Below are 26,341 nucleotides of genomic sequence, written 5' to 3'. Positions count from 1 at the left end.
TATCTCGCGACGAGCGCGCGGCACGTAACGTCGAAGACGTTCGACGATAACGCGCGCGCGCGTTCAGCAATTTCGCATCTAGGAACACAAATAAGCCGAAACGCCCGTTAAAATAACGTCTCGCGCCGATAATTTACGACACTTTCTAACGTTCCCGCCACTCTGGCGTTACTGCAGCGCGAGATGATTGACAGCGCGCGGGCTTCGCGATTCGCTCGCGTACTTTTGGCCCGTGTGGCCGATATATTATTTATCGGTAGTGATGGTTGAGAGGTGGCGCTTACATAAGACGCGCGGCGCGTTTCGTCTTTCCTCGTACGCGTCACGCAGCCCGCCGGTCAAATTTTCAATGCAACATTAGGCAATCGCTGCTGGGTGATAGAGTCGCCTTTCCCCCTCTTCACCGTCCCTCGATCATTCGCGCGAATCATATGGTGCGACCGCGGCTCCCATGCGAAAGTTCGCTGAAAATTCTCGGGATTCCAAGGCACGCGTCGAGAAAATCGATCCCAGAGATTGTGGCAAAAGTCTACTTTCGCGATTGATTTCAGAGATCTCCCCATTGTGATTGAAGCGTTTCGTCGAAATGAACCCTAATCAGGGTTGCGTCGCGGATCCGGTATAACGAGCCCGCCATCGTAATTAGCGATACATCATCGCCCGCCTAGAAACTTTATAAACCTTTCTCTCTCTCTCTCTCTCTCCCATTACAGGAATCGCATGTATACCGTGACTCAGCGCTTCCCATGCGCGGCAGCGGTGTATATACCGTACGGAACCTCTTTCTCGCGATGGAAGGAATACAAATAAAAAAAAAGATGTATTCATTCCCCCGTCGCCCCGCACGCGACTTATCAGGTGACAAAAATCAACGATCGATCGATCATCCGCAGTCGAGGAGAAAAGAAAAAGTCGACACTGTATTTCTTGTTCTCTGCGGCTGTTCATCTCCACGAATCTGTCCGTCGAGCGGCGAAAGACGAACGATAGAGAGAGAGAGAGAGAGAGAGAGAGAGAGAGAGAGAGAAAGAGAGATTGAGAGAGAGAATTCCTCCCAAAGCGGTTTTCGGGCCGCGTGGCCGCGTGTGCCCACACGCCGGAGGACTTTCACCGCGGTAGCAGCAGCGGCGGCAGCAGCAGCAGCAGCAGCCCGCATCCTCGGCTACAATGCGATTGCCCGATATCCCTCTCTCACCTGCGAGCGGGTCGCGCGGAGCAGAGAGAGAGAGAGAGAGAGAGAGTGGGGCGCAGAAGGCGCAATAGTAGGAGTCGCGCCGCGGTCCGAAGAAGCGGAGTTGCGCGCGTGCTGTGCGCCAGTCGACGCGAGTGCGCGGCACGAGGGGCATGCGGCCGATAACGAATCCGTCGACCCGAACGATCCGCGTGGTGCTCGAATGAGAGAGGTGACTAAGGTGCGCGCAGCAGCGAGAGTCGAAGACGATGTGCGTCCGGTTCACGCCGGCCTATCACGACGACGACGACGACGACGACGATGACACTGCCGCTGCTGCTGCCGGGACCGCTTACCGTGGCGCTTTGCGCGCTTCTGGCGTTCGTCGCGACGACTGGTAAGCTCGCGTTTCCCATTTTATTCGGCCCTCGCTTTCCCGCGAGCATTCCGATCCTCGTCCACCCGATAGGTTTGCGTATGCGAGACGACGTTCGCACCGAGGAAGAGGCCGTAAGCGCTGCACGCAAGCGAACACCGTAGACTTTGGGAAGCATTGGAGGCATTGTCGGCTGCTCTTGCACGGGTCATTAACTTGGCGCGCACAGCTGTGCGTTTAAACGTCCAATAACGTAACAGCACGACTCAATTTGAGAAGTGAAGCAGACTGCCTCTATTTCTTTTAGGCTGCGAAGGTATCATGACGGCGTATCCGCGCGGTCGAGTCCCTTTTTTACGATACGTTCGCTTTCGGTGACCGATGCTGCTTTCGAGCGATAGAGCCTCGGTCGATGGTGACGATGACGGCAATGATGATTGGATCTCTCGAAACGCGTCTTTTCTTCGGCGCACGCGAAAGTTTACGTGGTTAATATCGACGCTTCAAGTAGGTCTCGTGTGTAGATCGAATTAATGGCTAAAGAAAATCACTTTTCGATTGTACATTCCACGGTCCACTGTCGATAATTCACCGTGGAAGAGTGAGTATAAAATCGGGGCTGTCAATTGATCATCCGTTGCAATACACTCGGAGAATAATCGTTCGTAAACTACGCCAATAGTGACGTCGACACGAGGTTCGGTAATTGTAATACACTAGACGAGCAACAATTATCGGCTACGCACACACGCTTTTATGTAATCAAATTCTTCTAGCGTTACTCGCTGCTTCTTTATGGGACGTGCTCTCGCCCATGCCGCACAGCCTGCTTGAAAGGCCCGATTTTATAGACGTTCGTTAAAGACAAAAGCAATAAAGTGTCGCTTTGTTGCCGATAAAATGTCATTATACTGCCCATTAAGAGATAACAGCTTTGTACGCACTGTCGTGTGATGAATTTTTCGAGAAAGAAAACGATTATTTTTACCGGAAAGTACGAACCGAATACAGTTAATTTTTCATACAGAATTTGTAATGACGGTGTAGATTGTCATTCCCAATACAAGCATTTCATCTTCCCTCGTTGAGCGGGTAATTAATAAGCGATGTTTATTAATTCGAACGATTTATAAATTCGTTAGAGCTGTGATCGGTACACACAGTTACATAAAAGCTCCGGAAACAAGGCTGCCGCGTGAAAAAAAATCGAGGAATGAGGTCACGATTAATAATTAAAATAATTCGTTGAATATTGCACATTAGATATCGTGTAATACCAAAAGAGACCGACTGGCACGGCGGTCTCTGCATCCCAAGATTTTTCGAGGCACCATAAACCGATTAACGCCTCGTCGCGAATATCACCGCTAATTCGAGAAAAAATGTCGCGAGTTTTGCGAATGTGTTACAATAAAAGAGAAAAGAATAAGTATAAAAATAAAGCTTTCGCAATGAAAAATTCGCGAGAAAGAACTCAATTAGCAATGGAAATAAAAAGCATCGAGAAGCGAAAAAAGAATCTTGACAGAATGTCGTCAACCGTTAAGCGCTGCCGAGGCAGGATCCGAAAAAAGACTCGGCAGATGCGCCGGCGAGGATAAAAAAGGTTCGGGCTCGCGCGTGAAAGTCGTCGACGCCGCTGGTATGAAGCCGATGGCATTTCTTCGAGAGCGAACGGAGTCGCCAGTGTAGAGCAACAGTCAGCCGGCAGATATATATATATATATATATATATATATATATATATATATATATATATATATATATATATATATATATATATATATACTTGAATACGGCTCTGAAAATCGAAGCGCGTCTCGAACGCACGAGTACGCGGTTTAAGGGGAGAAAGTCACCTTGAATTTCAGAATTTTCGCGATTCCGTCCGCTTCGTTTTCTTTTTCGTTTTTGGCTTTCGAAAGCTTTGGAAATGCCGGAGACTCGTCGAGGAGCTTACCGAAGTGGCAGTATTACTTTTACGGCCCAATGGAGCTGTTTTTTTTTGTTTTCGTCGAGAGGCGTGCCTAATTTTTTTTCCTTTTTTTTCGTTAGCGTTTCGTTATGAGCACTGCTCGTTTGTCGACGGACGAAGGCAATTTTTCGCACGATCATCCGAAGTGGAAGTATAACTCTTTGAAATGCATTTTATGCGTTTCCGAAAGTTAAAATGTTTAGTCACGAAGAAAGTCACGCAGGCAGGAGTGAATGCGTTGGTAATGATTGACGCGATCCGAACCTGCCGTTTACATTGCCAGCTAGACTGATATAGCAAAATTGAAAAATATTCAAACTTACGTTTGATTTATATCAGCAGGCATATTAATCGTCGCCGCGCGCGGCACAAATGAAACGAAAATGAAGTCTCGTGCGCGCTATTGTATAATTTCGCTATATACACGCATCTCGGCATTTATGGTTCGTTTCGACGCTATATGCATTTTAATATGTTTTCACAAGATGCCGGATTCATTATGCATGCTGTAGATCTTTTTCTCCCTCTCAAAGTAGCCTAAGCAAGCGTTTCGCGAGGTTTCTTTCTCTTTTTTTTTACAACTAAGTTTCGAGGCGGGGCTGTATATAAAATACGTTTTTACGAGGTGATATACGGCTAAACTCGAAAAGCGAAGGCTTTTCTCATAAGTATATTGCAGCTTTTTACGAGGTTTCGTGTAACGTTGATGAGGCTTTTCCTAATTATCTGACCTTATTAATTATCATAAGTGCAAGGGCGTTCCATTCTGCATTTTCTAGCGTTGCAATTCGGCCGACTTTTAATTTCCACGTCATCCCGCGAAACTTTCATTTGCTTAACGAAACGCTCGTATCAATCTGGATTCGCTCGAGGAATCGCGCGATTGCATAAAGCTCGCCGCTACGCCCGTCAAAATCCGACGGAGATAACTGGAATTGACTTGTAAAGCGATTCAGCGATCCCGCGACTCGGAGATAAAAATCTAATGGAAACGCAGGAGGAAAAGAAAGCGCGCGCGTTACGTAAAGAAAATAAGAAAAATGTGACTCCATTTGGATGCTCTCCTCGGGAAGAGAAGCTGCTCGTAACAAAAGCCTCATCCTTCACGCGACTTTTAAGCACACTGCATCAAACGTAATTAGCATTTACGAGGACTGCTTGTCTCTAATCCAGACTTCTCGCTTGTCTAGATGTGTTTGCGAGGAATCAGCTTACGACGCTAGCGACGATTCGTTCGGCCGCCAGAATTTTTGATGAAAATGAAAAGCGAAGCAACGATGATGACTGGAACCGGATACTTACGGCGACTAGGTGTACGTATAAAAAAACGTGGCCGTGCAAGTATATGTGCGCTTCGCGCTATGTAAATCGCGACGAACTTGAAAGGTCATTTAAAATTTTGACAGAACTGACAGACACTCACCCGCGTATTCTCTCGCGTCGAGTGTATAAATATTCACTAAATCTATGATATAATCTTTCAAATAACAATGTCGAGATTTTGAAAGCAGAAGGGATCGATCCAGAAAAGTAGTATGAAATAGTCGAGCCGAACATTGACATCGAAGGGAGGAAAACTATTGCTCGGAACGTTGAGAAATCCTATACACACGGGAAAGTGCTGAATTGATCAATGCCGTTTCTGTTCCAATTCAATTCCACCGATTCATCCTCCTTGACATTCGACTCATTCACCGTATACATCTCAAGCGTGTACGTATTAAGGCTACAGCTATGTCAAAGGTCAAACACTCGGCAGAGTCGAGATTAACCAATCGATCTCTCTCTCTCTAAACAAGTGATTCGCCTTCCCAAAATAAAAGGAAACGAGATTCAAAGTACCGGACCGCGTGCAACTGGCTTTTGCCCAGTCACGTCGAAATGTGCGAAAGTGTCGTTCACCTGTGGCTTGTACGCGATCGATGTCTATGCATGCGTATATACGTAATGCGTGCGCCGAACAAGGCTCGATCTGGCCGCGGGCAGTTCCGCGTTTTGCACGAGATCTCTCTCTCTCTCTCTCTCTCTCTCTCTCTCTCAAGAGAGAGCGAATTACGATCGCTTCATCGATTTGCTCCAGGCCTTTTTCCGCGATACACACACGGCGATCGGTGAACGGCCGATATCTCTGCACGTTACTTGGCAAAGCCGCGCGGACGATTTGATTGTCGTCGCGAGATCCGTCAAATTTTCTCGAGATTTTCGCTTTCGGCCGCGATCGACAGACCGAGATTTTCAAGGTTAAATGACCTTGAAAAAAAAATTTTTTTTTACTTCTGAAGCTGGACTTTTAACCTAGTGCACTTGGCGTGTGTGCGCATATGATCTCAGTCTCGGTCGTGATTGCATTATTAAATTTTATGATCCGCGCGCGCGACTAATTACTGCAAGGCTCTTTTTATTCCGTCGAAAGGAAAAGTATATACAAGGCTGAGAACCTTCCAGTGGTTTAGCATTGTGAAATATTATCTGACGAGGCAATCAGGAAAGCTTGATAAGCTTGCAGTTATTGTGAGTTAGCAGCTGTGTCCGATCCAGGGTAAGGCGAGTGCGTTGTCGTGTCCGAAATAAAAATACCGATCGATCAGCCGATTTGGTAACGCGCACGAAAGATATCGCGGAACTAGCGTAGGAAACACAAGCTTGGTTGGATTTTTCGACGTTACGTCAGCGACGCTCGCAGCCCGGCTTTTCCGACGAGAACGGCGCGCCTGGTAAAAACACACGAGACATTGTTTTTGAATGAAAAGAGAGTGAAAAACCAGTTTGCTGCACTATTAATTGGCGGCGGTAATGGGTTGTTCGACAATATACTTTATTGAACACCAACTTTATTAGCTGGAACCGAAAGATTGATCGATGATGCAGTATTCAGTCGGAGTCCGCCGCGGCGACGATTTCCTTGGTAAATATCTGAGAAACAACGCTCATTAAGTTTTCGTGCTAATTACATAGACACGCATGAGCTCTTTGCAAATCTATAATTTCATTCCCTATCATTCATATCGACCTTGATGAAACATTATTCTAATTTAATTAAGGAAACGGCCGATGTGAACTGCTGGACGCGAGCCTATCATTTTCAAAAGCGATATTTTATATCCTTGATCTTATAACTAATAGCTCAATTGGCGCGAGCTATTTCATTTACAATTTTAATGCAGTTGTTTTAAATACCCATCCGGGCGCGATAAGATCGCCTCGGCGTCGCATTAAGTTTGTATAATTGAAATCGACTGATTGCACGTTCATTTGGCACGTGGCGAGAACGCGCGGTCGAATCGTTAATTAATCGCGCGCCACATTATTCCACGTTATTCGACGTGTCTTCGCAGATTTGCAGTTGCGCGCGCTCGAAAATACATTGCGAGATTGTATGTACTTGTTCAAGGAGAAATTTATGGGTAAATTTGCGTGCCTCATTTTGACAAACCAATCAATATATTAAGCAGCAGCTATTTTCCAATTGCGGTAAATCACTCGACTGCTAGTATTCTAGTCGCTGATACGCAAAGAAATGCACACCAGAAATTTTTAGTGCAGCCATAAATCGTATTAGCGTTAAAAGTCTCAAAGCTGGTATTAGCTTGGTACTCGGTAAAAAAAAGTTAAAGGGGCAGCCGTGAATTTTAAAGTATGCGCCGGAAAAACACTTAAAAAAATGCTCGTAAGCGAGTCTTCAAAAAGCCATATCTCGCTTGCTACTCTAAATACAGTGTTAAAACATTTTCGCCTGCGTTTTCTCGGTAAAAGAGAGAGAGAGAGAGAGCGAGAGAGCGAGAGAGCAGGGGAATTATTTTCACCGTATATGCGAGGTCGTAATTGCTTTTCACGCGCGCACGCGAAAACATGTTTCTAACGTTTGGAAAAAATGAATCGATAATAGATATTTCTTGTGCTCGAATAGTAACCCGGATGCATTTTAATTCGAGGCGCAGCGATGTGAGAAACCCCCTCGCGCTAAATTATTTGAAACGTCCTCGTGTCTTTAGGTATATCACGCCGCCACTATCCTAATTCACGTCGTTTATTCACGACGCGCGCGCCTGCACTTGTGACGTCCTACACGAGGCTTGTCTTACTCCGTTGTCTGAAGTAGCTTTGCGTAAGATTATCAAGCGTAAGGCAGCGCGATAAATTGCATAGCGGTCATGGTGCATGAATTATGAGTTTACGAGTATTTTCGTTTGAATTAGGTATTGATTAATTCAAGATGGAGAGAAACGTAAATTCCATACTTTTTGTATGATCGATTGGTGTATTCGGTTTTTATTGGGAATAATAATTTGATTGCTCGGTTTTTTCCTCGGTATGTATAATATCACGTACACGAAAAGCAATCCCGGACCTAACGATACACCGAAGTATGATATTACGAATGCATGAAAATTCCGAATTTCACTTTTCGGTGCACAGTGGTGTAGAATGGCACAAGTCGATAAGTAATTGTGTAACGTGTATTGCCAACTTATAGATCAATAATTAAAAAAAAATACGAATAACTGAATTTAATTAACTTCTTAAACGGGGAAAAGCCACATATTAAAAAAAAAGGAAAAAAACGCGCCGCGCTCAGTAATTCGAGAAAAAAACAATCGTAAAAACAAAGTATCAAAAATTAGTCCCAAATGAATGGCTTTAGGAGTCCAATGGTGCGCGCAGTGGTAAAAATGGGACCACAGCAGCAACTGTCTCTTGGCAACCGCAACCAGGACAGAAGGCCGATTGTATATACATATATACATATATATAGACTCGCCATATAGCTTCGCTTGCGGTAGACCTCACGTGGCTAAAAAGATAGAGACCCCCATGAGTACACCAAGTGACGAACTGCTCGAGTCGTCGCTGCGCTCTAACGCTCTCGCATTACGATTTCGTCATTACACGAGCGACAAAAAGAGCGAGAGAGAGATAGAGATACGAAACAAAGTCGAGTGTAACGTAATAATAGTTTTAACTCGGCCTCCAAAGCGCACCTTCATTCGCAAGCTGCACGCGACGGAATTGTGTGCAGTGAAATCACTTTTTTTCTCCTTACTCCAAAAAGAGAACCGGTCGAAGGACCCGCCTCGTTCGAGACTTGTCGCGTGGTATCGGCGCTGCTTGTTATCATTTCTACGTTCACTCTCGATAGGTGCTTTCGAAAAAAAAGAAAAAAAAAAAAAAACAAGCCAACTAATCCCGTGAAAAGGTAAAAGAAGAGAAGCCGCTGTTAAGCCTTGTCGCGCGTAATAACGGCGTGCCTCGTTGCGCGAAAGCGAACCCGTTCATTACGCAATTAGCGCCGAAAGCTCGCGCGCGCAATTAGCTGAAAGTACCCCGAACGCTACATAGGCGTTTGCGCGCGGGCAGACGGGCACCTAGACCTTGAACTCCGGCGAGTGCGAATTTCGCCAGATCGCCGCGGTGATATAACCCTCATAACGAATTCTGTCGACGAAGCGCTTGCGACAGTCGCTTGCTTACTCAATCGTAGCGCCTTCTATACACCTCGGCCGCGCCGTGCGCGCCGTGCGCGCCGCTCTAGCATCGCTCCCGTTCTCACCTCCAAGTACAAGCCCGTTCCCTGTGTTTCAGGCGCCTTCAGCGGGCACGTAGAAAAGCAGCGCTACGACGGCTGGTACAACAATTTGGCGCATCCCGACTGGGGCTCCGTAGGCAAGTACATCGCGCGCGATTCCCTACCGCGCATCTCGCATCGCGGGCTCGATTTTTAACGCGGCGCTGAACGATCCGTAGACAGCAGGCTGATACGCAAGGCGCCGGCGGCTTACAACGATGGAGTTTACATGATGGCAGGCCAGGACAGGCCGTCGCCTCGCAAGCTCAGTGACCTGTTCATGCAGGGCGAAGATGGGCTGCCCTCCGTCAACAACAGAACTGCCCTCTTTGCTTTTTTCGGTGAGTCGTTGTCTCGGATGCGTTGCGACGTCGGGTCGATGGATGAAAAAGGATAGTTGCAACAGACACATCCAAGTGTGCTATTATTTTTGATTCTCCAATGGCGTAAGTAGAGGTGTCCATCAAACATTTGTATGTGAAAAATTTCGAAGGTGTCCTCTTCCCTCGACCAGACAGAAGCATTTGCGAATTTGGATGTGACTCGAAGAAATGCACCTGTCGTTCGATCGGTTCGCTGCAAATATCCTGCTTTTCATTAAGCTTATATCTTATTCGCAATTTCACGTGATCCGACATATCCCTTACGTTTCTCTTCTCACATTGTAGCAATTTACTCGGTGTCGGTGTTTCATTCGCGTGTAACCACAATATGAACTTAATTGATGACACATCCACCTGCACATGTATTTACATTTCTGAATCGTTGCACTCGCGTTCAAGTCGTCTTATTTTCGCTTTAATTAATTTTCACGAACACGAGCATCCGAGTAAATCAGTCGTCTGGCAATTGTAGCAGTAATCACCGTCGACCTGAAATATAACGTGTTTACGGAAATGAACTCGACGCGGATTCAACCGCGCTGTTATGAAATGTGCATCGAAAGATTCGCCGTGGCGCTAATGAGGGTTTCGCCAACGCAATATAGTACAACCTCGATTGGCAATTCTGACAGGACAATTGGTAACGTCGGAGATAATAATGGGCAGCGAGAGTGGATGCCCGATCGAGTTTCATCGCATCGACGTGGACAAGTGCGATGCTGTCTTCGATAAGGATTGCCAAGGCGATAAGTTCATTCCGTTCTTGCGCGCCGACTATGATCGACAGACTGGACGCAGCCCTAATAGTCCGCGTGAACAGGTAAGCCGTCGCTCGGATTCAAACTGCGATCCGATTGTATTGTTCCGCGACCAAGTACTCATTGTTAGCTTGGCGATTATCTGGCGACTATTTATTATCTGCGCGAACGTCAGTCATCGAGTCGCATGAATAAAACTCGACTCGTTAGAAAATAAAAAGAAATTGTTCCGGCATGTCGAATCTTGTTGCGCTGAAAAGTGCATTCGGAAAAGAGTGAAAATTGCTTCGTTCGAAAAGACGGTCGGCGAAACTTTCTCCCAATTGTATAAATTACAATCAACATGTATATCTCGCAACAACAATAACGTTTCTCACAAAGTGATCGGGCTGTCCGCGTGCAGTGGTGAATGGATGATTTGTTGGCGTCGATTCGAGAGACTTTTGCCAGCGTGTTCTCTGACCGAAAAGAGATCGTTCAACTGCAAGGCAGAGTCTATATATACTCGTATATTTTTTCTCCTCGTTGTCAGTCTCTCTCGCCTCGGAATTTATTGCATGCTCGGTTAATCGATTGGCTCTCAGCGTTTTATAAGAGTCGATAAATCGTTCGAGACTGAAGATTTTAAAATAAAAAGAAAGAGAAACACTTGGCGGCTAAAACAGAGGCAACGAAAGTCTTATGGTGAGCGCAACTGATTTTCCGCGTGTAAACACGCGCAATTTCTTCGGGAAAAAGCCCGGAAAGCGTTTCTGACCACCCGGAAGAATGCTCGGGTATCCAACGGCGACAACGCGCACGGTCGCATTTGCCGAATGCGCGCTCCTCGTATACGCGCTATACACAAGAGACACAATATCAGGCAGCGCGTCGCGGCGAGAATACCATCTGGCGCTTAGAAATCGTGCGATATTGTTGCCAAGGAGGTTTTATACGCGAACTGATTGATCAATGTGACGAGTCAATTTCACTTTTTTCTTTTTTTCAAAGTACGTGTTTTTATTTTACTTCGTTTTGTTTTTCTCGATTACGCTTCTTTTTGTTCGGCTGTTCGCTCCATTAAAAGCAGAGATCGTCTGTATTATTTCCGTTACATCTCGCAAACGTCCTATACGTTTCGACTTGCGGACAAATGTTTTTCCCGAACGGCTTATAATTTTTAAGATGATCCGATTCTCGCGCAAAAATTTGCTCTCGAAAAATTAACAGAGCCAACAAACCGTCCAAATAAATACGGCTATTATCCTGAAATGGTCAACATTAGCGTGCCTCTGGCGCTAAACGCTCTCTCTCTCTCTCTCTCTCTCTCTCTCTCTCTCTTTCTCTCTATGTTGCGCAAAAATCGATCAATTTTACGTCGGCGACATACAATTCACGCGAAGAGAAAGAGCTTTCCAATCGCACGTAAAGGCGCAGCGCGTGCGCGCGTAAGAATGCAGCCCGAGTTCGTGGAAGAGATAGAGAGAGCAAAGGCGAAAAATAGCTCGTAATTACGCGAGGTTGCAGATCAACAAAGTGACCAGTTGGATCGACGCCAGCTTCATATACTCGAGCAGCGAGGCCTGGGCGAACGCGATGCGCTCCTTCAAAAACGGCAGCTTCCTCATGGAGCCCACCAGGCAGTTCCCCGTGAGAAACACCATGCGCGCGCCGCTCTTCAACAACGCCGTGCCGAACGTCATGCGCTCGCTCAGCCCCGAAAGACTGTATCGTGAGTATATACCTGTTTGTTCGTTGGCTAAGGATCTTGCGCAGCATTCGATATCTCATCGAAAATCTTATCGAACGTTCGGCTGTGTTAATTATTTGTTTGGGTTTCGTAAAGAAAAAAAAAAGTGAAAACGAATACGAAAATGCTACAGACGGTTCTTATGCATTAACCTCATTACGATCGAAATGGAAACTGGCGATTGTGGGCTTAAAATGTTTAGGGACAATAATGACTTTTAACTATTCATCGATCACTCTCGTGCGGCTCGTTTATTTTTATAATCGACAGGTTACGCAATCCAAAACTGTTAGCTGCATGTAACGCAAAAAAGAAAAGGAAAAAAGAGAGAAAAGATCGGTTTCAATTAATTCGCCTATACCTACGCCACGACCTTGACTGGAACGGAAGAAAAATAAAAAATAAAAAACACAACGAAACCAAAGTGAAGAGAAGAAAAAAAGCGCCACACCGAAGCCAAACGTAATCCGCATTAATTATGCAAGAGAATGCGCGCGAAAGACTTTGTAATATAATTGATACACTTGCATGCGCATTGTTGAAATGGCGTTCCCGCCGTACAAGGGAATAAGTTATTGTCTCGGCGCGCGCGCGCGAGCTATCTCAGCTGAATAAAACATCGGCAGCGTAGTCCGAATGGTTTTTATTTTTTTTTTGTTCAACATGGGATTCTTGTTAGAAAAGCTTTGCTCGGATCGACGAGGTCAGGCACCACTCAATTCAACGATGTTCACGAACGACTGGCTAAGAGCTAGTGTTATTACCACAAAAAGAAAACGCAAAAAAAAAAATGATAGCGTGATTTTCCTGCGTTTAATCGACGTCGTCGCGCGTGTTCCAGTATTAGGCGATCCGAGAACTAATCAGCATCCACCGCTCCTCGTCTTTGGCATATTGTTCTACCGATGGCACAACGTGATCGCAGCGCGCGTGCAGTACGAGCATCCCGACATGTCGGACGAGGAAATTTTCCAAAGAACTCGAAGGATCGTCGTTGGAACGCTACAGGTATGCCGACATTCTGCATGGAAAAGCGATGCGATTAGCCGCGGCTCGGGGTATATCTCGCGACGCGTTCGCGCGCAAAAGTCGAGCGAAGCCCAAGCGCGTTTCGGTGACGCTCTCGCACATGGACGGATCGCGCGAGGCGACGCGCCTAATTGCTCCATGCAAACGTTTCACGCATATACTTGACATATATTAGTCAAACTTAGCGCGTGCTTTTTTTTTCTCTTAGCCTCGCTTCGGTATCCTCGGCTTTCCGGCGTACGCGCGTGACGTCGTCATTGTTTTTTTTTTTCTTTCTTTTTAATTTCCTTTTTTATGCGAAGTAAAGCCGAGACGCTCTCTCTCTCTCTCTCTCTCTCTCTCTCTCTCTCTCTCTCTCTCTCTCTCTCTCTCTCTCTCTCTGTTCTTTATTGTTTCTTTCTTCGAAATTTCGCTATTTCTAAACGCTTGTGTCGACGACAAAGAAACCTATTGGCAAGGTTTATTGGAAGACCGAATAATAAATCTGTTAGCCAATAAAACATACGCCGATCTCTCTCTCTCTCTCTCTCTCTCTCTCTCTCTCTCTCTCTCTCTCTCTCTCTCTCTCTCACTCTCTACGCAACGTGGCTGAATTCGAAATTTCACTCAGCTGGCAACTTGGACGCTTATCGCTGTGTCTCGAGGTCTCTTTACTGGCGCATTGTATAGTTCGTAAAGAACAAAAATCACATGGCAATTATTTTCCATCTAACAGGTTTACTTGGCAAGTCGCGGACTTCGAAACAGCTCATACATAAACTCATTCTAACGCGGCCGGCGCGTACGTGCCGCGGCTGTTGTAACGGCGCGCGTTAATCGCTTTACAATCACGCGTGTTTCGCAAATTAGAGCCGCCAGCAAGTCTGCAAAGCTTCGTGGATGTATATCTAAGCGATCGTCTATTATCGCGCAGCTGCCGAAAATTGCGCAAAAGCTCGGCCTCGCTGTTCTACTCGCCTTCAAGTTCACTGGCTAATCTTATTTCGTCGCCACGACGGACGATGTAGCGAAAGGATGCGCGAAGGTGAAAAGTGATCGATCGACGGCAGAGAAAAGCGCGCTCGCGTGGCGCTGTTAACGACTGTGTGCTTCGAACGACAGGACGAATAATACGTTGTAGAAGCGCGAGCGGCTGCCGAGAAATTCAATTGAGGCAAAACTGCAGTGCTTTCTAATAGCCTCTGGCGAGTAACAGATGTCTGCTAAGCTATTTATTGTCTATTTATATGATACAATTTCCTCTTATAATGTGGCCAAGCCTCAAGCATTGTAATAAGCTATAATTAACCGTTCTGAAACTAGAGCTCGTCGATGTGAGAACCGAACTCTATCGATTGCCATTTCGATTGGCCTTTCATTGCCGTCCTACAAAAATAATGACGCTCATCCGCGCGAGTCAGCAGGAAAAGTGCCAAACGACGGACCGCAACGAAGCCGAGACGATTTCACGGTGGCAAAATAAAAAATAATGACAATCTAATTGCGAGTGCACTATCATTTCGCGCCGCCTTCAGTTCTGAGAAAACGTTCTAACCAATTTTTTTTTCTCCGTCTCATCCCGTTGTTTTCAGAACATCATCATGTACGAGTACCTGCCGACGTTGCTGGGTGAACAGTTGCCAGTTTACGACGGTTACAAGCCCGATCTTCATCCGGGTATCACTCACGTTTTCCAAAGTGCAGCCTTCAGGTTTGGACACACGATGATACCTCCAGGCATTTACAGGCGAGACGAGCAGTGCAATTACCGATTGACCAATACCGGCGAACCCGCGATCAGACTTTGCACTACTTGGTGGGACTCCAATGTAAGCTTCTCCGTTTTTTAATCCATCTAACCGTCGAATAAAGCCTTCGCGCACGAAAATAAATACACGGATTTCCCATTAAAAGGCTTTTCGTCTCAGTTTTCCACCGATCCAACGATCACGCAATAATTATTAACCTGTGTTTGAAGCGTTATTCAAATATTATGGAAAGAAGGAAAAAAAAACTGTTTACCGTCGAGATCCAAAGACACATAACGCGGGAGCTTTACTTTAGCGTCGAATAGGCGTGTCGAGCTCACGTACAAGTGCATACGTCATATTTATCCCGCACGACAGTTTTTCTTTTTTTTTTTTTTGTAGCGACGAAAAAAAGTGACCATCAGTGCAGAAGAAATAATTTGAATAACTCGTCGAGACTTTTCGCGCGATGGAAATATTGAAATTTTGTGTCTTGTCTTGCACGGCAACGAACTGGTCTTCATCAATCTGGTTTATCGGTGCATCATTCTTCTTTAACGCTGCCTACATCGTAAATCATGATAATGCGCGGATGCGCATCGAATCCAGTGATTTCGTAGCCATCGCGAAGGAATTTCTGATTTTACAATAAAGCGGATTCGTTTTGATTCTCTCACGATTAAATAAAGAATTCATCTCATAAATAATACTCGCGCGTTACGTACAAAGTTTATTAATATTGAGCGAATTATCAAAACAATTTTTCCGCGTGCGATACGCGCGAAGTTGATGAATAATCAAGCAAATATAATCGCGCGCCTCCGTGCGGTTGATTTCATCGTAGATACATAACGATTTTCCTTTTTCAACCTCATAATTCAGCAATAAATTTACGCGGTATTGCATTTTCTTAATGGTTGATTGTACGGTTGCAAATTAGAATATTCAGCGTGTAGAAAAATGATGAATCGTAATTAGCGTTCAACTAAAATACACTCGGGATTTTTATTATTATTATTCTTTGAAGAAACACCTAGTTTACACTCGTACAATGAATCCACACGATAAGAGAAAATCTCGAACGGCACACAATTGTAGATTCGCTGACTGACCGAAGCTTTCTAAAAACTTGACCGGAATATCGTTAGCTGGAAGGCAAGGAAACGGAAAATCTATCTCGAGAATAAAACGAGGGACTCCTGATTTTTCCCCGGGCCGATCGCGTTCTTTGCGCACGACTGATGATAGTAGTAATGGTAATAATAAAAAACGACAACGCGGCTTATCATCATCGAGCCATCGAGGTAGTTCAAAGTCGCAGCGTGTTGTCTCGAGAAAGAGGTGCGCGCGGAAACACGCGAGATGGCCGGCCGATGTGGGTTATCGTCGGATCATCTTGACCGTGGCGCGTAATAGCGACATCGCGCTCTTGGGAAAGTAAGTCAGCGGAGTTACGGCACGGCCGTAAAGCTTGCACGCGTGCAGCACTGTGACTCGCCACCCCGAAGCCCCACCGCGGCCAGTCGTCTAATAGCCTCGCGGTCTCGAGTGCGAGAGAGGAAAAAGAAACGCTGGAAAGTTTTGACAGGTGCGCGTATCCTACTTTCTCGATCGAACCGTGACGTACGGCGCGTCCTCGTGAAAATCATTTCATCTGGATTACGCAATTATTTCGCTGTGCATCCACGATATCCCGCGTATAATTTATAATTACGCAAGCAATTAGTCCCGTAATTATACGTAATTGTCGATTGCTCGTTACGAAATTATACAGCCTGCAACTTGCAACCAAACAGGACTCTCGCTGCTGTCTTGTCAGCGCACCGCGAGTTGGAATCTTTTGACGCCTGCTAACGTTTTGTTCTCTCTCTCTCTCACTCCCGCATTGTATCAAGTGTTTGTTTTGCCGGTTGAATAATCAATGCACACAGTTGCTCGGTGCAAGAAGCGGTCGGCGCCTTCTCGTGCCGTTTGGAAAAATCAAATACGGAGGATTGATAAAATTCACATTGAGCCCATAACTCGGCCGGGTAGTTCGAACGAGATTGCTCGAAGAGGTCGAAAAGCTTTGAATAGACGGTCGGATGGAGCGAGCGGAGCTATGATTAGCAGCTATGGTTGGCAGCGAAGAAAAATGAATAAAACGAGGAGCGGTGTCGCAAGGAGAGGTGCCGAGAAAAAGTGAAATTCTGTTGACAGGAAATCTTGGCCAACAGCACGGTGGAGGAGCTGCTGATGGGTCTGTCGTCGCAAGTGGCCGAGCGCGAGGACAATCTCCTCGGCACGGACATCCGCAACAACCTGTTCGGCCCGATGGAGTTCTCACGGCGCGACCTCGGCGCGCTCAATATCATGCGCGGTCGCGACAACGGCCTCGCTGACTACAACACCGCTCGCGTCTTCTTCGGCCTGGAGCCGCGCAAAACTTGGAACGAGATCAATCCCGAGCTGTTCAAGCGCAATCCCGAGCTGCTGCGCACCCTCATGGAGATATACTCGAACGACTTGGACAACATCGACGTCTATTTGGGCGGAATGCTGGAGTCGACAACGGGACCCGGACAGCTCTTCACTGCTGTGATCAAGGATCAGTTCTTGAGGCTCAGGGACGCCGATAGATTTTGGTTCGAGAACGATAAGAATGGGTGAGATTTTCTCCTCTCTCTCTCTCTCTCTCTCTCTCTCTCTCTCTCTCTCTCTCTCTCTCTCTCTCTCTCTCTCTCTCTCTCTCTCTCTCTCTCTCTCTCTCTCTCTCTCTCTCTCTCTCTCTCTCTCTCTCTCTCTCTCTCTCCTCTCTCTCTCTCTCTCTCTCTCTCTCTCTCATTGCAGCAGCCGAGCGATTTCGCGCGTGCAGGCGGAAACGAATATGACGAATGAATGCGCGCTGCTTTGTCGCTGTTGCAGTATCTTCACGAAAAGCGAGATCGAGGATATCAAGCGGGTGTCCTTGTGGGATATCATAACGAATACGACGGACATCAGTCCGGATGCCATACAGCGACAAGTGTTCAGTTGGAAGGACGGCGATCCTTGTCCTCAGCCATATCAATTGAATTCCTCCATTTTAGAGCCTTGTATGCCTCTTCAACGCTACGATTACTTTGTGGTAAGCTCGGTCGCGCGCACGCCGAAGAAAGCCTTTCGTTCCGTGCCGTTTGCGCATAGGCGATCACAGTTGCGCAACTCTGGCTATGCAGGCGGAAGCGCACCTGCCTGCGTGCCAGAGAAAACGGATTGCGCAAAGAGTAGGATGAAGTAGGCGCACTCTAAAGAGCCTTTTTTTTCGTCTTCTTCTTCTTCTTCTTCTTCGACTCTGCGGCTCTGTTGACACTTATTTCGACCGTCAATGTATGCGCTCGCACGTCGAATGCTTGCAAATGAATTCGCCCGTACGGCTTTCTTCTTTTTTTCTTTTCTTTTGCGGTACGAGCTTATCTCGAGTAAATTTCGAGTGTACGCCGCAAAGCCGTTTCTTTTGTCTCAGTCGATAAAGAAAAACCGAGGAGACGACGCGGAGCTTCCGAAGGGATATTTAAATGGCTCCTCCCGGTAAATTTCGTTTCTCTTGCCGTGGCGCGGCAACGCTAGCGACCAGTTGAAATACAAAACGCGTTGACCACAAGCACCCGCAGGCGCAATTGCGCGATTCGCCCGGCATTTGACTCAGCTTCAAGAGCGTTGTCCTCGATTCGCAGGGTAGCGAACTAGTCTACATCTACGCGTGCGTATTCCTCGGCTTCATACCAATCCTGTGCGCGGGCGCGGGCTACGGCTTGGTCAAGCTGCAGAATCGCAAGCGGCGTCGTCTGAAAGTCCTGCAAGAGGCGCTGCAGAAGCGCAACGGCGACGGCAAAATCTACGTCGACAAGATGATTGTGCGCGAGTGGCTGCACGCTAATCATCGGCGTATGATCAAGGTCAAGTTCGGGCCCGAACCGGCGCTCTACGTGGTGGATCGCAAGGGCGAGATGCTCAGAACGTTCAGCTTCAAGGATGTCAATACCGTCACCATCGAGGAATCTCAGGTACGCGCGCGACTGCGCAATCGATATACCGGCATCGCTGAACATTGAAGACGCGTTGGTTCGACTTTGCTCTCTCTCTCTCTCTCGTATGCCTGCGAGCTCATCCGCGCTAATTAGGGGTTTTCAATCGGTCGCAAGATTTACGAAGGCAAGCGCGATAGATTTCCATGTGCGTTTACCCGGCCGTTTCGACGGACTTCTCATAACGATAATCATCGATCGTTTGGAGTCTACGATTGTTAGCTGCACGCGGACGAGGCCTCGACATCAATGCCAGCGGTGCTGCTGCTGCTGCTGCTGTTGCTAAGGAAAAAGTATCCTTCAAAAAAAAATACCTTAATCACAGGCTTATTGGAAGTAGCTAAATTGATCATTATCGCCTTGTCTGATTGGCAATTGTCGGGTTCGCGGAGAAGCGTCACGAGCGAAACACTTGTTGCGAAGTGTGGGCTGTCGTTTACACGGCTGAAGCGCCGGACAAAGCATTTCTTTGAAGTGACGGCTCGAAAAAGTGACCCGCTCGGAGTTGTTGAAAAAGCAATTGCACCGCTGGCCCGGCAATGAAAATAAAGAACGGCAGGCGCGAGTCAAGAACGCGAGCGCCACGCGACGGCGCCTCGAGATAATTCATGCCAGTTCATTTCGTAAGAATCATTAAAGTGCGGCGCGCCGGCATTGACGCCCGAAAAGTTTCGCGAGCGCGTAACGCGTTGAGCATGCGTATACACTCGGAACGGTATTTAAATTGAGCCCTGCCGCAACATTGCGATCGCGAGAGTCGTTATAACGAGGAGGGGGGGGGCGGTACTCAAATTAAACGCAATAAAACCCGCAAGAGAAAACGCCGATCTCTCGAACCGCGTTGTAAAAGCTTTCTCATTATATGTGTATCGAGCGAAACCTTTTTCAGGACTTGAGCGCTCATCGTCATCAAAGCTCGTTAATTAACTCTGGAAAACACAAGCGAACTGTCTTTTCGCAGGAGCCCGAGAGCGGCCAATCGAAAGGCCTCGTTCTCTTGCGCATACCTCGCGACTACGATTTGGTATTGGAACTGGACTCCTTGGGCTCTCGTCGCAAGTTCATCAGCAAGCTCGAAACATTCCTCAGCTCCCACAAGAAGCACTACACGCGATCGCAGACGAATCGCGACATATTGCTCGCCAAGGCGGAGACCAAGGAGCGCCGACAGAAGAAGCTCGAGCATGTGGGTATAAATTGTCTCCCCCCCCCCTTCCCCCCTTAACCTACGCCAAAGCCGCTTGCGCGCGCGCGCAATTGCGTATTCCACGCGCGCGACATTCAACTCCGCTGATTTACGGGGATTCCCGTACGATTGCGAGCCGCCGAGCGATAATTCTCTCTCGCGCGGCTTTGTTTTGGCAGATTATTCAACGACCTGCTAATCGTTTGGTCGGGCTCTCGCGTGCAGTCCAAGAGAAACGTGCCGCGACCTCTGCAAGCCGCTACGCGCGTATAATCTTGTCTAATCGAGCGTGAACGTGACTTATATATCGACGTTGATACTCGCTTACGAGCCCGCTCGTAATGCAATACGGCGCCAAGACAGATGTGATTTGTCCGTTGAGCTTGTTTTACAGTCGGGTTACACCTGCGGCTCGCATCGAAGCCAAGCCTGCGGACTAGTCGCTTTATTGCGCTTGGCATGAGAAAAGAGTTTTGACCGACACTCCTCGCGTACGTCCGAAAATTCGCGGCAGTCCGACCAAACTTGCCACGTTCTACTCGTTTTGCAACTCCGCGACGCGATGCTTTCTCAAGCTCGAGATTTTCGATGTCGTTATCGCCGTCGCTTTTGCAAAGCTGTTGGCTCGAGATCGCTTTCCAAATAACACCCGTAAAGCCGCGATAAAACAAAAAAAAAAAAGAAAAGAGAGCCGACAAGCTGTTTGCCGAGAACTTTGGAAAGGACGATTTGCAATAAATGTTGAAATGTTGTGTGTTTCTGTCCATCGACGCTTTAGTTCTTCCGCGAGGCGTACTCGTTAACCTTCGGCTTGCGTCCAGGCGAGAGACGACGGCGATCCGAAGACAACGACAGCGGCGAGGTGGTGACGGTTATGCGCACTTCGCTGTCGAAGAGCGAATTCGCCAGCGCCCTGGGCATGAAGTCCGACGCCGTGTTCGTGAAGAAGATGTTCAACATCGTCGACAAGGACGGCGACGGGCGCATCTCCTTCCAGGAGTTTCTCGACACGGTACTGCTGTTCTCGCGCGGCAAGACCGAGGACAAGCTGCGCATCATCTTCGACATGTGCGACAACGACAGCAACGGGGTCATCGACAAGGAAGAGCTCTCGGAAATGCTCAGATCGTTGGTCGAGATCGCGCGAACCACCAGTCTGTCGGACGACCACGTGACCGAGTTGATCGAAGGCATGTTCCAGGTACGAAGTGTGCGAGCTCTGTGGTATCGTAGCGCGCGCCTCACGGCCCAGTGGCGGTTGCTGTACGCGTAAGCTTTGCAGGGCGCGGGATTGGAGAGAAAAGACTTTTTAACGTACGCCGACTTCAAGCTAATGATGAAGGAGTACAAGGGCGACTTCGTGGCGATAGGCCTGGATTGCAAAGGCGCCAAGCAGAATTTCCTCGACACGTCGACCAACGTGGCGCGAATGACGAGCTTCCACATCGATCAGCTGCCGCCGGAGGACGCCAAGTCGTGGCTGCGCAAGCAGTGGGACGCGTTGTCCACTTTCCTCGAGGAGAATCGCCAGAACATATTCTACCTCTTCATTTTTTATGTGATCACCATCGTGCTGTTCGTCGAGAGATTCATTTGTGAGTCGCGCCAACGAAAAGCCAAACGATTTATTGTTTTCGTTGCGCAAGCCTATCATTTGACCGGTCTCATTGATATTGCCGCCGCCGCCGCCGCCGCCGCCGTCGCGCGGCGCGGCCAAGCAAATCGCAGTACAATCATAATTATATCTAACCGTTGCCGCTGATTGAGAAATAACCTACGCGCCTGTCTATTAGCATGCTATATGATTTTTTTCCATCCTCCTTCTTTCTTTGTGCCTACGATAATCCGAGATAATAAAAATTATCTGTAATTTTGATCGATCGCACGGTTGACTCGTTATTTAATTGTACAGGAAACACATTGACTCCGTTTGACAGTTACTCGAGACGTCTCGTCTCGAGTGCATCGCACAATAGCTACGTCATTTGCTCTCTGGGCAATTTATCAATTTTCATCGTGCCACTTAGAGCAGTTCGATTGTAAAAGGAAAACTGTTATCCGTTGGTGCGGTAAAAAACTCTCTGCCGATATATCAATCGAATAGCTCTCTGCTGGCATGGACTTTCGACTTTTTTTCGTTAATGATAAAAATCCGGCCAAAACGTAGATTCTCTTATTTTTCGATCGGCTGCCGGCCAATTAAAAGTCGGCACGTACATTTCGCAGAAGTTTCGCATTAATTTTTCGCTTGCCCAAATACCTCACAATCATCTCTCGAAAGACATGAATGGAATTGGTCCGTGCGCAGATTACTCTTTCATGGCGGAGCACACGGATCTACGTCACATAATGGGCGTAGGGATAGCGATAACCCGCGGTTCGGCAGCGGCGATATCGTTCTGCTACAGTTTACTCCTGCTCACGATGTGCCGCAACATCCTGACGAAACTCAAGGAGTTCTCGATACAGCAGTACATACCGCTCGACTCGCACATCCAGTTCCACAAGATAGTCGCGTGCACGGCTGGCTTCTTCTCGGTGCTGCACAGCGTCGGGCACATCGTCAACTTCTATCACGTGTCGACGCAGCCTCTGACCCATCTGCGCTGCCTTACCAGTGAAATTAACTTTGCCAGCGACGCCAAGCCTACCATATCTTTCTGGCTGTTCGAGACCGTTACGGGTAAGCGCTAACGGAGTCTTTTCGGCGCCTTCTCAGCGAGCGCCAGTCCCGACATTCCCCGACATTCCCCGACATTCCCCGACATTCCCCGACATGCCCCGACATTCCCCGCGAGGCCGGCAATCTACGCCGGATGCAAATTAAACGTTAACGTTCTCCTTTGGCAGTGGAATTTGGGTATTCTCAGGCGCCGGCATCGAGGACTCGACGATCGATGCGAGAATTCGGAATTTCACGATTATTCGTCCACGCGTCGAAGAACGATCGAGTGTTTCGCTCCGAGCGACGAGTTACGAGTTACGGCCAACAGAAATAGCATCTCACTCGCGGCGCACTCCTCTTCCCCGACACTATCGCCTCCGTTCGAATTCGCGCTCTTAACGAAGCGTTAAGTAAACGCGACCCACTTGGCGGATCGGAAAAAGTGTGTCGCGCGAAACGGGAAAAAGCTTTCTCCCGCGCGAATCCGGTAATTAATAGCCGCGTCGCTCGCGGCGCGTACATCGCGCGCATGCAGCCGTTGTCCCCGCGCCGGCGCGACTCAGGCGAGAGCAGCACAATAAAAACGCGCTCGTTATTCATTCGGGCCGGAGCGTGTAATGCGCGCGGCACGCGGCGAAATTGAGGTCGCCGACCCCGGCGCGCGCGCGCGCGCGCACGACCGATCGACGTGACCGAAATTTTTTCTCATTCGCGTACGCGTATTCCCTCGAAAGCTCGAGCGTGTCCGAGGTTGACGGCGATCGTCCAAGTATCAGCGGAGAATGCCGAGACTCGTATCGGCGCGTGCTCAATCAATAAAGTTTGCCTCTGTTTGTTGTCGTTTGCAGGAACCACGGGTATACTGCTCTTCATAATAATGACGATAATCTTCGTGTTCGCGCACCCGACCATCAGGCAGAAGGCGTACAAATTCTTCTGGATCACGCACAGCCTGTACATCGCGCTTTACGCGCTCTGCCTGATCCACGGCTTGACGAGATTGACCGGCTCGCCGCGATTCTGGCTGTTCTTCATCGGGCCGGCCATCATTTTCGCCTTCGACAAGGCGAGTATCTCTTTCGCTCCGCGCGCCCGCGGAGCACCAAGTCCAAATGCATTTTTATCGCCTGCGCGCCACACTCCAAGGACGCCTATCAGCCGCATCGAGATGCAGGATTTCAGATTGATAAGAGGTTCGCGCGCTTGTCCGCAGGTGGTCAGTCTGCGCACCAAGTACATGGCTCTGGACATAATCGAGACCGAGCTGTTGCCATCGGACGTCATCAAAATCAAGTTCTACCGTCCGCCCAACCTCAAGTACTTGTCGGGTCAGTGGGTGCGTCTAGCGTGCAGCGCCTTCCGATCGAACGAGTTCCACTCGTTCACTCTGACGTCTGCTCCGCACGAAAATTTCCTCTCGTGTCACATCAAAGCCCAAGGACCGTGGACTTGGAAGCTCAGGAATTACTTCGATCCGTGCAATTACAATCCCGAGCAGGATCGGCCCAAGATCCGAATCGAAGGACCTTTCGGCGGTGGCAATCAGGATTGGTACAAGTTCGAGGTGGCTGTTATGGTCGGAGGTGGCATTGGCGTCACGCCTTACGCCTCGATGCTCAACGATCTTGTGTTCGGTACTTCGACCAACAGATACTCCGGCGTCGCTTGCAAGAAGGTCAGATAAGTCCATGCGAGTCCGCATGTTTGATTAGCGGCAGTCTGTTTGCGCTTCGATTAATCTTGTAATTATGTTCATCAGGTCTACTTCTTGTGGATATGTCCGTCGCACAAGCACTTCGAGTGGTTCATCGACGTGCTGCGGGACGTCGAGAGGAAGGACGTGACGAACGTCTTGGAAATTCATATTTTTATAACGCAATTCTTCCACAAGTTCGATTTGAGAACGACGATGCTCGTAAGTACATCAATCTCTCGACGCCTCGACGCCTCGACGCCCCGTGGACGATACGTCAATTTCATTTTGGTTGTCTCTTGCAGTACATTTGCGAGAATCACTTCCACAGAGTGTCGAAAAATAGCATATTCACAGGACTTAAAGCGATCAATCATTTCGGCCGACCCGACATGTGCTCGTTCTTGAAATTCGTCCAGAAGAAGCACAGCTACGTAAGTATCCGTCGGGTTAGTACCTTGCGTGAGCTCTTTGACAGACCACTCGAATTAATAAGGAAGGGAGCTGCGCGCCGCAAGGAAACGCCATTCATCGGAAAATTGACCTTGATTAGGTGCTTTTCCACGAGCGCATTGACTCGCGTGCACGAAGTGAAAGTGCATTTCGAACGACTGCGTCGCTTGCCCGTACACGCGTGCTACTATTTTTTTTTTATTTTTACATAATGTACGAAAATCGCAGCGACGTTGGTTGTGAATCGAAAGCATATCTTGTTTAATGTCACGTGACAGCTATAACCGAGGCTCAGGTCATTTGCGTTTCTTGCCTAATTCGAGAAAAATTTTATCCGCGCGCACACTCCTTGTGTTGTTCTTCGCCTGGGATTATGAAGAAAATGCGCGTCGATAAACTCGCGCTGTAGATCAATGTCAGTTTGTTTTGCTTGTTTCGAGGAACAATGGCAAGGTAGCATTTCTATAACTTCCCGGCTGGCATCCGTGCGTGATTTATCGATCGATCGAATGTTAATTCCCTTTCCTCGGTCAAGCAGCGAATCCTCGATCGAAGCAGTTTTGATCCGCAATTTATCGCTAGTCGCCATGTCGAAAAGGCGCGTTAACGAGTTTCGTCGCTTTCCCCGTTTATAACGTCAATTCCAGTCAATTTCACCGCAGGAATTTTAGAAAGCGCAAACACCTCGGTCCTCCGTGCTAACGCACCACCCCGTTCGCGCCAATCAATACGCGCTCATACTATTGCCATTGTCATGTAAATTGGATCGTTCGTGTGGCTGTGTGCGCAGGTGAGCAAAATCGGAGTGTTCAGCTGCGGACCGCGTCCTTTGACAAAGAGCGTCATGTCCGCCTGCGACGAGGTGAACAAAGGCCGTAGGCTGCCCTACTTCATCCACCACTTTGAGAATTTTGGCTGATACGACGTGCAGACGACCACCACCATGAGGATCTATTATTATTATTATTATTACTATTACTATTATTATTATTATTATTATTATTATTTTTTTTTTTTCTTTGTAAATATTGTTTCGCGTGTGTATGTTGTGAGACTTTTAATGATTATTCTATTACGTACTCGTTTGTAGTCTAACGGGTCGAGATATCGCGACGAACACAACAATCGCGAGAACGAGTCTTATTTTTTTCGTTTTTGTTTTTCACGTCTTCTCAATTTCTAATGATTTTCTTGGAGTTTCTCGAGAGGAGCCGAGTCATATCTGCCGAAGATGCAAACCTACCCGCATCGCAATACGTTAACGGCAAATACATCAAAGTATTTTGCATATTTTATAAAATTTATATATATCGAGAGTTTTATTACCTCAGATACATCCTCGAGCGATTATCCCTTCGTTATGTCGAGGCATAAATAATTAATTTTATTAGAAATATCCGACATGTTTGTTACGTTCTTCGCTTAAATAAATTATTGCGGAATTTTTTTTTTTATGTAAGATTGACATGCTTGTATGTATGCAATAGGTAATAAATTTTTTGACGTAAACGCATAATGTTTTATGTCTTTTGTTTTTTTATACAATTGAATAAATTGATTTTCAAATTTGTGCATTATCCATGTATT

General features: G+C 47.5%; 1 protein-coding gene across 2 annotated transcripts; it reads left to right on the top strand.

The window, feature by feature from the left end:
- The first annotated feature begins 1,284 nt into the window (after positions 1-1,284).
- Positions 1,285-26,270, top strand: LOC131672758 (dual oxidase). Of its 2 annotated transcripts, XM_058950194.1 has the most exons (19): positions 1,285-1,568; positions 9,103-9,183; positions 9,265-9,426; positions 10,101-10,288; positions 11,733-11,937; positions 12,797-12,963; positions 14,556-14,792; positions 16,911-17,356; positions 17,616-17,817; positions 18,407-18,736; positions 19,719-19,943; positions 20,722-21,144; positions 21,226-21,538; positions 22,252-22,626; positions 23,457-23,674; positions 23,822-24,283; positions 24,368-24,523; positions 24,607-24,735; positions 25,545-26,270. In XM_058950194.1, exons 1-19 carry the CDS (start codon positions 1,493-1,495, stop codon positions 25,671-25,673), a joined length of 4,524 nt encoding a protein of 1,507 aa, XP_058806177.1. In that variant the 5' UTR covers positions 1,285-1,492; the 3' UTR covers positions 25,674-26,270. The 2 variants fall into 2 exon arrangements, with proteins under 2 accessions (XP_058806177.1, XP_058806178.1); XM_058950195.1 differs by lacking the exons at positions 1,285-1,568; positions 9,103-9,183; positions 9,265-9,426 and having other exon boundaries at positions 10,172-10,288; positions 11,726-11,937.
- Positions 26,271-26,341: the final 71 nt, after the last annotated feature.

The sequence above is a fragment of the Phymastichus coffea genome, unplaced genomic scaffold (genome assembly GCF_024137745.1).
Source record: "Phymastichus coffea isolate CEN01 unplaced genomic scaffold, Cenicafe_Pcof_1.1 PCOF00158, whole genome shotgun sequence".
Classification (NCBI taxonomy): Eukaryota; Metazoa; Arthropoda; class Insecta; order Hymenoptera; family Eulophidae; genus Phymastichus; species Phymastichus coffea.
The sequence above is the reverse complement of the archived record's forward strand: the minus strand, read 5'-3'. Positions and strand labels throughout refer to the sequence as shown.